This window comes from Eumetopias jubatus, unplaced genomic scaffold, assembly GCF_037043125.1.
Source record: "Eumetopias jubatus isolate StellerSeaLion01/CBP00866 unplaced genomic scaffold, mEumJub1_p1.0 scaffold_5, whole genome shotgun sequence".
Taxonomy (NCBI): domain Eukaryota; kingdom Metazoa; phylum Chordata; class Mammalia; order Carnivora; family Otariidae; genus Eumetopias; species Eumetopias jubatus.
The window spans coordinates 112,107,784-112,117,699 of NW_028274811.1; the positions used below are offsets into that span (position 1 = coordinate 112,107,784).

A 9,916-nucleotide genomic window follows, 5' to 3' on the forward strand; every position below is an offset into this window, starting at 1 on the left:
GGACTCATGACTAATAGTTATTTGTAGAAATAATAAATATGTTGATTAAATAATCGAATTGGAGTTTGAAAGCAGTGAGTTTGCTGATTTCTGATATGAAGATAAGACTTCCCTGTGGAAAAAAAAACAACGTTCTTTTTAAAATATTTGTCTTACTTTATTTTTTTAAGTAAGCTCTATGCCCAGCGTGGGGCTAGAACTCATGACCCTGAGATCAAGAGTCACATGCTCTGCTGACTGGGCCAGCCAGGTGCCCCTAAAAAATAATGTTCTGCGGTGACTGTATGGACTATCTTCAGCTGTAAGATCAAGCCATGCTTCCTTCATGAAGTTTTCCCTCACTGAGATCTGTGGGTTTAATAAAATTCTTACCCAAAGCAAGAACTCACTCCACAATGCTCCAGTCTCTACTATCATTATCTCTTCTTTTTTTTTTTTTGAGGTAAAATATGCAAACATTTACTGAGATACATAACTACAAATACAGATGTTAAAATAATTTAATACAATACTGTAAAATATTCTATGCAAATAATTTTGAAATTCATAAAGAGAAAGAAAATGTCTTTTTTAATTTAAATTCAATTAATTAACATATAATATATTACTGGCTTCAGAGGTAGAGGTCAGTGACTCATCAGTCTTATATAACACCCAGTGCTCATTACATCACGTGCCTTCCTTAATGCCCATCACCCAGTTACCCCATCCCCCCACACTCCTCCCCTCCAGCAACCTGAGTGTTGCTATCATACCTCTTCTACTGAGGAACTCACTACTAGAAAATAAAAAGCCCTCCCTTTTCAGGACTATAAACAGACAATTCACATAAATTAGGCAAATGTGCAAAATAATCCATAAAGAGACATCTCACCTTCCTAACCATGGAAGAAATATAATACAAGGAGACATATTTAGTTTCTCAGTTAAGCAAAAGTGGAAACTGATAAGAACTTTCTGAAGGGCAATTTAGCAACATGTATCAAAATTTCAAATATATATTCTTTTTTACTTCTGGCAATCTACCCTGAGGAAAAAATAGCACAAGTGTGTTCTTGACAGTTTTGTCTACATTTACAAATTCTGTTCCCAACAATAGAGAACTGGCTAAATAAAAATTGGGTCAGCTATACAAAGGAATATCATACAGTAGTTAAAAATGATACAATACAGCTATTCCTGGTTGTTTGCATGCAAGAGGATTGGGTTGCTGGAGTCAGAATTGAGGAGGACTTTTTTTTGTGCATACTTATATCTGTTTGTAGTTTTTATTTTTGTGAATGCATTTAATACTCAAAATAGCAAATAAAATTTAAAATATTTGTAAAGCGGGGCACCTAGGTGGCTCAGTCCGTTAAGTGTCTGCCTTCCGCTCAGGTCATGATCCCAGGGTCCTGGGATCCAGCCCTGCATCGGGCTCCCTGCTCAGCAGAGAGCCTGTTTCTCCCTCTCCCTCTGCTGCTCCCCCTGCTTGTGCTCTCCCTCCCTCTCTCTCTCTGTCAAGTAAATAAATAAAGTCTTTTTAAAAAATAAAATAAAATATTGTGAAGAAATCTTGAAGATCTCTACTAGTTGTTTGGGAAGATGTCCACAACGTTGAGTAAAAGAAAGTTACCAAACGACATACAGAATACAATTTCATTTACCTAAGACTGTGTATTATATAATAAAAATATTGGCATAGATAATAGAAAGTTATTTCTCGAATGATGCTCCACTTTGATAATGATAATTTGATAATGGCGGTATCATTAGAAGAAAGTATGTAGAGACAATTTTTACTTTTTTGTCCATGCTTTTCTTTATTGTGTAGATTGTTTATATTGAGCACGGATTTTTTTTAAACCATCAAGGAAAGATACTGGAAGGTTATTCTCTTTTAAAAAAGAGGATGTGCCTCTTCTGCATGTATTTGCATAGATTATGTTTGGAAAGGACATACACCAAGGTATTAATTGTGGGGGTAAGACTGTCATTTCTTTTTTCTCTTTTGTTCTCCTTTCTGAGTGTTTCTATTTTATGGGTTTTCTGTAATTAATTACCTTTGTAAAGGGGAAAAGAAGCACTACTTTTTTAAAAAGTTCTTCCCCCAATTGAACTTAAAGCTATTCAGTGGCACCAATTCTAGAGAAGAAAGGGCTCTTTGTTACTCTGTATAATCGCTCATTTTGTTCAAAAACGTTCATATATATATGCAATATATACAGTCCATTACATGGGCTCTCTATATAAATGTGTGTATGTGTATATACACGTATACATGCACACACACACACACGTACACACATTCATACACACACACAAACACACACGACCTACTTCTCGGCCCTTCCCCATATTTCCATCTATACATTATCCCAACCCTTCAAGGTCCTTCAACATTAGAGGGATATATGGAAGTGGCTGTTAAACATACAGGCTTTGAAGTCAGAATTCCAAATCAGCCACAAATGAGTGATTTCAGTTAACATGCCTTATCTGTAAAAAGGGAAATCAAAACAGTTATCTATTTGATAATTTTGTAAGGATCAAATGAAACAATCCATATAAATTGCTCGGCCTAAGCTAGTATATAACAAATATTGAATAATTTGTTCTTATTTTGCCCAGTACATAGTAGGCCAGTCTGCGATGATCGCGGTTGTTGTTGTTATTGCCCTCCGAGCCATGAGAAGCGCTGTCGTCTTAGGGCTGACCAGGCCCGGGGTCAGGATACAGGAAGTCCGTCTAGCCGCGGCGCCCCGCCATCTTTGCACACTGGCCCGCCTCACTCAGTTGATGTAACTGCTTCGTGCAGTCTCAGAGGCCGACCCGCTCGCAGCGACACCCTGCCCCTTGCCTTCTTTCGTGCTCTCTTAAGCAAACCGCCTTTACCGAGGGCGAATCTTCAGCTCCCTAGAAACGCTAAAGCCGGCATCTTCCGGGAGCCGCCCTCGTTCCGTGACCTCAGGCGTACACTTCCGGGGACGCGGACGTGACCCGTCGCCCCGCCCACTCCCACTCTCTTTTTCCGGTAGCGGAGTCTGGAGAAGACACGCAGGTAAGAGGCCTGGGCGAAGACAATCGAGTGGCATCCTGGGACAGGGCGCACTCACCGGGGCCGGGGTCGCGGGACTGGGGTGTTTCCGTGGAAGCTGAGCCAGGTGCGGGCGAGACGGGCGCGGCCGGCCGACCCCGACTCAGGGTCGCGCCTTGTCTCGGAAGGTGGCCGTCTTCTCTCCAGGAGGAGCTTGTGAAGTGGGGGTGAGTGCGGCTACAGCCCTGAAGGCCCGGGCTCCGCGCTGCCGCCGCAGCTACGTGTAAGGAGCCGCACAGCGTGGTTGAGAAGGAGCGGGGACCCTACTCAGTAGTGGTCTCTCACCTCTACTCCGCCAACCTCTTGGGCGGTCGCAGGCCCGGTCCCTAATCCTAGTTCGTGTCCTTGTTTGGGGGAGAGGATTGACTCGCCCCGATCCCATAGAGTTGTAGTGAGGATTCAAGGAGGGAATGAGGAGAAACGGCGCTGTGTTGGGTGCTCCCTAAGTCTGGGTGATTGCTAAGTCTGGCACGTCGCAAGTACTGGACGCTTAGGGCGCGCCGCACGAAGCCAGAAGTCGGGGCTAGGGAATGTGCATCAGTGTTTGCTGAGCACCTGCTGTGCGTTTATCATTTATTCTCCAAGGACCATTGTCATCACCACTTAAGGGCGACACGGGGTGGGGAAACTGCACATGGGCATTTGTTGAGTGGCCACTACAGGCATTCATATTCGTGCTTCCTTAGTTCACATCTGCTGGAGTCTTTCTGGGCTTCTCCAGGCAGAACTCAAAGCTGCTCTTCTGTGAGCTCCCTTGGCACCTCCTTACAATTCTTACTCTGTTGGATTTAATTAAAGCGTAGGAGCAGTTAACATTGTACACCCAAGGCCTACACTTGTAGGGCTTACTGTGATCACTCACCAGACCTTATATAAGGAAGGCACTGGGGAGATCCAGGAATCAGGAGACGTGAACTTATCCAGGTCTGGAATTGTGGTTATTCGTGGAATAGAGGCATCTTGATAGAGGGTAGAGAGTGCTGGACTGGGGGTTGGGACACTGGTTTTTAGGTTTGGTTTTGCCACTGTCTTTACAAACGTAGGCAAGGCTGTGTTTGTCTTCCTCTGGAAGGGTACAGCCTAAGTCATCTGAGCCCTTCTTATTTCTAGTGTCTTCTGGAAGTGTCAGGAAGTTGTTCTGATTCTTGAGTCTCAGGAGGCCTGGGGCTTCGGTCGGAAAGTAGGTCCTCTCTTAGCCTTCGTATGATCCTCACCTGCTTTTCTCCTCTTAGCATCTCCCTCCCCTAGGGTCTGTGACAGTTAAATTCCATTACATGCTATGTCATGTTAGAGTTACCTGGTTTCACTAACATTGAATTTTGGGGATGGGGCTTTTAGCCTTCCAAGAAGATATGTTTTCCTGCCTTTAATGCTTGATTCTAGTAAAAGTTTAAGAATTTGGTTTTAATCAGTTGTGGAAGGATAGCAAGAGATCACTTGTCAGAGAATAAGAGATAGCATTTAAAATGGCTTTTGGAGGGATCTGGTAGAGCACAGGATATAGTAGATGAAGCTAGAGGGTATGTGGATAAGGGTTCCTTAAATTCTAAGCCAAGGGATTGGTGCGGAGTTCAGGCAGCAGGTGCCTTCCATAAAGGGTCTTCAGGTGTCACCAATTCATGGGTAGGTTATTGACCTTGGCTTTGTACTAACCTTTTTGGTTGTGGTCTTAAAGTCTTCTTTGAGCCTAACCTGTACATGGTACTTGGGGGCCAGGAAACCAGAAGCACTCCTGGCATTGGAAGTATTGTGATATGTAGACCAGGAATCTCTTAACTTGGTTTTCATTTCTGCTCTTCAAGTGACTTGCTCTGTCACCGTAAACAAATTATCAAAAGTTTCTCAGGGTACATATTGGAGGCAGTAAGGCTCAGGGATAACGGATTTGCCCGGGTTTGCAGAGCTGTCAGTTGAACTTGGAGGTCTCCAGAGACCTAAACCAGTGTGTTTTAAGTTTTTGAGGCCCACTTGGTAAAAAATTGAGGCATACTTATGATCTGCTTAGAACTCTAGGCTCCTTTCCTATAAGTGCTATGGGCTGTGCTTTTGGTAGATTCAGGAGAAAGGTTATCTCAAGGTACTTTGCATTTTTAGCCATAAATTAAAAGCCCCCCAAATGCAGGGAGAAACGAGTTTTAGACAGAAATGAGGTTTCACAGACTAGGGTGAAGGGAAGCAGGACACAGAGGAGCAAAACTTGGGAGATTTCCTTCAATAGCCAGGAAGAAAGGGTTGTGGAAGCCTTGTCCATTGCTAATGTTGGATTCTTTTCCTTCTTTCAGAAATGGCACCTCGCAAGGGGAAGGAAAAGAAGGAAGAACAGGTCATCAGCCTTGGACCTCAGGTAGCTGAAGGAGAGAATGTGTTTGGTGTCTGCCACATCTTTGCATCCTTCAATGACACTTTTGTCCATGTCACCGATCTTTCTGGCAAGTGAGTACCTGGGTGAAGAGGCACAGACCAAACTGGCAAGGGTCTAGGGGAAGAAATGCCCCTGAAACTGGGTGGCAGTTTAAGGGGTTCTCATGAAAGAATTAAAAAGAATGTTCAGATAAGGAAATGCATTTGGCTGTTTGGCCACAAATACTGTGATTTCCCAGGCACTTGGGTTATGAGAAAGAAAGAGACACGTCCTCTGCCCTTAATGACCTTAAAGTGTAATCCTTGAATACTCAATCTCTTGGTACTTTGTAGGAGCAGGGGTGGATAGAAATCCACTCTATGTACAGATTCTGGCTGTAATTAGCAAGTTTTTATGACACGTGAAGTTCACTCAAATACTAAGCTTTGGTTTTTCATATAAGGAGAGGTAATTGTGCCTACCTCATGGAGCGATTGGGAGGATTAAATGCAGAAGTAAATTTATATTGTTAATAACGGTGTTCATTTATTTTAGGTCTTTGAACCCCATCAGGGGTTCAAAGTCTTGAAAGACTTTGAAAAAAGCCTCAAAGACCCCATGGCCATAGTCTTGTTAAAAAGGATGCATATTCAAGTTGACCTTCATCCTCTGCCATACCTGAACTGTGGCAGTCTTTACTCCGTAGGGATGTGATAAGCACTCAGAATTCTTGATGGATGAGAGAAATGACTGCGCTTTTGTTCCCAGGGAAACCATCTGTCGCGTGACTGGTGGAATGAAGGTGAAGGCTGACCGAGATGAGTCTTCTCCCTATGCTGCCATGTTGGCTGCCCAGGATGTAGCCCAGAGGTGCAAGGAACTGGGCATCACTGCCCTCCACATCAAACTACGAGCCACAGGAGGAAATAGGTACATAAGGCAGGGGCTGGTTGGTGAGATCTCTGGGCCTGGGTGCCAGAGCCCCTGGATTTGAGGCTTGGTTTTTCTCTTGTAACTTTGCACAAGACATCATAAGTGTGTTCGTATTTAGTAGTTGGTTGCTGCACTGCTGCTTCTACTCCTCCCACCCCCCAACTTACTGTTTATTGAGCACTCAACTGCAGACCAGGTATTGTGTTCTAGGTACTAGAAAAGAATGATTGAAAAGGGTAGTTACAGCCTCTACTCTTCCTGTGCAGGTAGAAGAGGCTGACTTTAAACAGCCTGACTAGGGGAACATGTGCCTTCCATTTGTGGCAAGTGCTGGGAAGTAAGAAGTACAGTGTGAGGGATGGGAGTTAAAGTGTAATGTCAGCTAAGACCTAAATGTTGTGCCAGGAGTTGGTCCAGTGAGGGAAGGGCAGGGAGAGAATATTCCAGCCAGATACAACTGCAGGGAAAAGGTCTTGAGTGGGAATGAACTTGACACATCTATGGGAAAGAGTTGCATGAGGTATGAGCAGAGAGATTGGAGCAAGTTCCTGCTAGGTCTTAAAGGAAGCAGTAAGGATTTGGACTTTAGCCAAAGAGGGTGGGGGGAGCATAAGAACTTTTTAATAGTAATGACCTGATGAGATTGGAGTCTTGTTTTTGTGAGAGAGAATGTGTGTGGGCGGGATGCGGTACAGAGGAGAGAGAATCTTAAGCAGACTCCATTGCTCAGCGCGACCCTGAGATTGTGACCTGAGTTGACATTGAGTTGGACCCTTAACTGCCCGAGCCACCCAGGTGCTCCAGGGATTGGGGGTTTTTCTTTATTTTAAAGATTTTATTTATTTATTTGACAGCGAGTGAGAGCAGGAGTACAAGCAGGGGGAGTGGGAGAGGGAGAAGCAGGCTTCCCACTGAGCAGGGAGCCCGATGCAGGGCTTGATCCCAGGACCCTGGGATCATGACCTGAGCCCAAGGCAGGCGCCCTTTTTTTTTTTTTTTAAAAGATGACTCCTGCTTCAGGGCACCTGGCTGGCTCAGTTGATAGAGCATGAAACTCTTGACATCTGGGTCATGAGTTCAGGCCTACTTTGGGCATAGAGCTTACATTAAAAAAAAAAAAAACTGGTTGCTGTGTGGGCAGCAGACCAGAGAAAGTGGTCCTCTGGAGAGATGCTAGTGTCTTGGTTTTGGGTGGGGAAGCAGCTGGAAATGGATTGCCAAAAAAAAAAAAATTACAGCCTTTGGCAAGAAAGACAGTTCCTTCAATGGGCTGCAGCAGAGCAGAGCACAAACTCTTGACGCATGGGCCAGAAAGTATGCAACAAAAACCATACGTGGCCCACTAAGCCTTAAATATTTATTGTTTGGCCCTTTACAAAAAGTTGCAGATGATTCCTGAACTAGAGGGTTGTGGGATCTAGAAGAACCTCTAATGAGTTGGACAAAGCTTTTCTTCATGTAGATCCTTATTTCCCTAGAACCAAGACCCCTGGACCTGGGGCCCAGTCAGCCCTCAGAGCCCTTGCCCGCTCAGGAATGAAGATCGGGCGGATTGGTAAGTGCCTCCCTCTAGCTAGCACTTGGATTTGCTTTGAAGCATTGACCCCAGAAAGTTTGTGTTGTACCCAGTGGGATGCAGTGCCTGGTCTGGGGACTATTGGCAGTTAGGGTGCCACAGTTAATGGGGGTTGCAAGAGGCACCATATGACAGAATTTCCTCCCTGAACACCCCTGACAGAGATGAAATGTCTCTCTTCTTCAGTGTTTCTTATGGGAGTTGGCATTTCATGTGGTCTGTCCCCTGAATTGTAAGACCATCCACATCCTTGGTTCTTTCCTACTAAGCATTAGAGCATGCCAGTCATTGTAACAGTGGAAAATGAATGCAGGGAGCAGCACCTCCCATGGTTGAGAATCACAGCGAGTCACCTCCATCTGTGTGGTGCCTGCCCCCTTACGCCTGTGATCTCCTGGCCTCGTAGAGCACTTAAGGTGTTAGCCCTTCCCTGTTTTCTGTACACACAGTAGCATCATAATACTGATTGGTCTAGTTAGTGGTTCAGCCTATTACCTTTTGGAAAGGAGGTAGTTTTAAGTTGCCCGTTTAGAAGAATCTTTCCACTAGAGAGTCCCCGGGCTGGGTGTCAGAAACCTGATTATTTCACCTCCTTCTGACATTGTAAGTTGAGTGCCTTTTCTGACCCTCAGTTTTCCCTTCAGAAAAGTGAGTTGAGACCACATCAGAAATTTTGAGGAAGCAGCAGATGGGGCAGTCCGTGTCCATGTGTTATATACTTGAGGATTCACGTGGGGAGCAGCGGGATTCACTGTTGGTCTGTTAGACCACTGGTCTAGGGAGGCCTGGACTCTTTCCCATCCATCTCTAGGCAATGATGTTTTCTCTTCCTCCCCACAGAGGATGTCACCCCCATCCCCTCCGATAGCACCCGCAGGAAGGGGGGTCGCCGTGGTCGCCGTCTGTGAACAGGATTCCTCAAATTACTGTTTTCTGTTAATAAATTGGCTTTGTGTGAGCTATTTCGACTCCAGTCTTCTCTCCTTCAGGGATATTTGTTTCTTTCCTCCTAGAAATTTGACCAGGGCATGAGACTGACTCGCAGTCACAGGTGCAGGACAAAGCAGGAGGCATTTTAGTAGATCTTTTACTTCAGAGGATGTAGGTAACTTGCCAAACAGGAACACAGGAGGGATTGGTTCGGCCCCTGACATGCGTCCGGGTGAGCCTGTGTTCTGTGAAGTGACTTCCTGGGAGGAGTAGCCTAAGGAGAGGTGAGGTACCTGTGCTGCATTTGGGTCTTTTCCACACTGCTTGTTGTGGCCATCATCTAAAGCCCACCAAGGCCTTAGAGACCTTGTTTTGAAAGCGGAGACGTTGGTTCCAAAAATGGACTAAATCTTAAAAGAGCCGGAGCAGAGTGGAAACTGTTGAGCCAAGTGTAGTCTGAGCAGAAGAGGAGCCTTTCAGACTTGAGCCATATATAAACACATGTGGGTGTATACTCGCCCCCCACACCTTCTGTGCAAAATTGGGAGCACACTCTACTGCATCTTGCTTGTTCTCACTTGGCAGATCTTGGAGATTGTTCCACATCAGTACATAAAGTACATAGAGATTCGGTCACCCCACAAATAACACACCAAGCCCTATTTTCATCAGTGATAAAAAAAAAAAAAAGTTTTTGCTCTCCGGAAGCTTGTCTCCACCTCCGAGGACCCAGTGGCACCAGATGGTACGGAGTGTTCTGCAAGAAAGTACCATAGGCCCAGGGATGGTGGCTGCTACACTGGTGGGTGGTTAATAAAGTAAGCTAGAGAGAAGAAGATGTTATTAACGTTCTAAGGAAGAGAAAAAACATTTACAGTACTCTGCTGTATTTATCAAAAAAATCCACATGTATTGAATTACCCACACAGTTCAAATCTATGCTGTTAAAGGGGCAACTATAGTCGTTCAAGGTGATGGGAGCACTCAACTCTGTGATACTCTTTAAAAACCCATAACACTTAGAGGACATTCTGCAAAATACTGGTGCTTAAGTCATCAA

General features: G+C 44.8%; 1 protein-coding gene across 2 annotated transcripts; it reads left to right on the forward strand.

Annotated features, from left to right (window-relative positions):
* The first annotated feature begins 2,962 nt into the window (after positions 1-2,962).
* On the forward strand, positions 2,963-8,899 carry RPS14 (ribosomal protein S14). Of its 2 annotated transcripts, none has more exons than XM_028106684.2 (5): positions 2,963-3,040; positions 5,359-5,509; positions 6,186-6,347; positions 7,829-7,905; positions 8,767-8,899. In XM_028106684.2, exons 2-5 carry the CDS (start codon positions 5,361-5,363, stop codon positions 8,832-8,834), a joined length of 456 nt encoding a protein of 151 aa, XP_027962485.1. In that variant the 5' UTR covers positions 2,963-3,040; positions 5,359-5,360; the 3' UTR covers positions 8,835-8,899. The 2 variants fall into 2 exon arrangements, with proteins under 2 accessions (XP_027962485.1, XP_087879627.1); XM_088023501.1 differs by lacking the exon at positions 2,963-3,040 and adding an exon at positions 3,224-3,243.
* Positions 8,900-9,916: the final 1,017 nt, after the last annotated feature.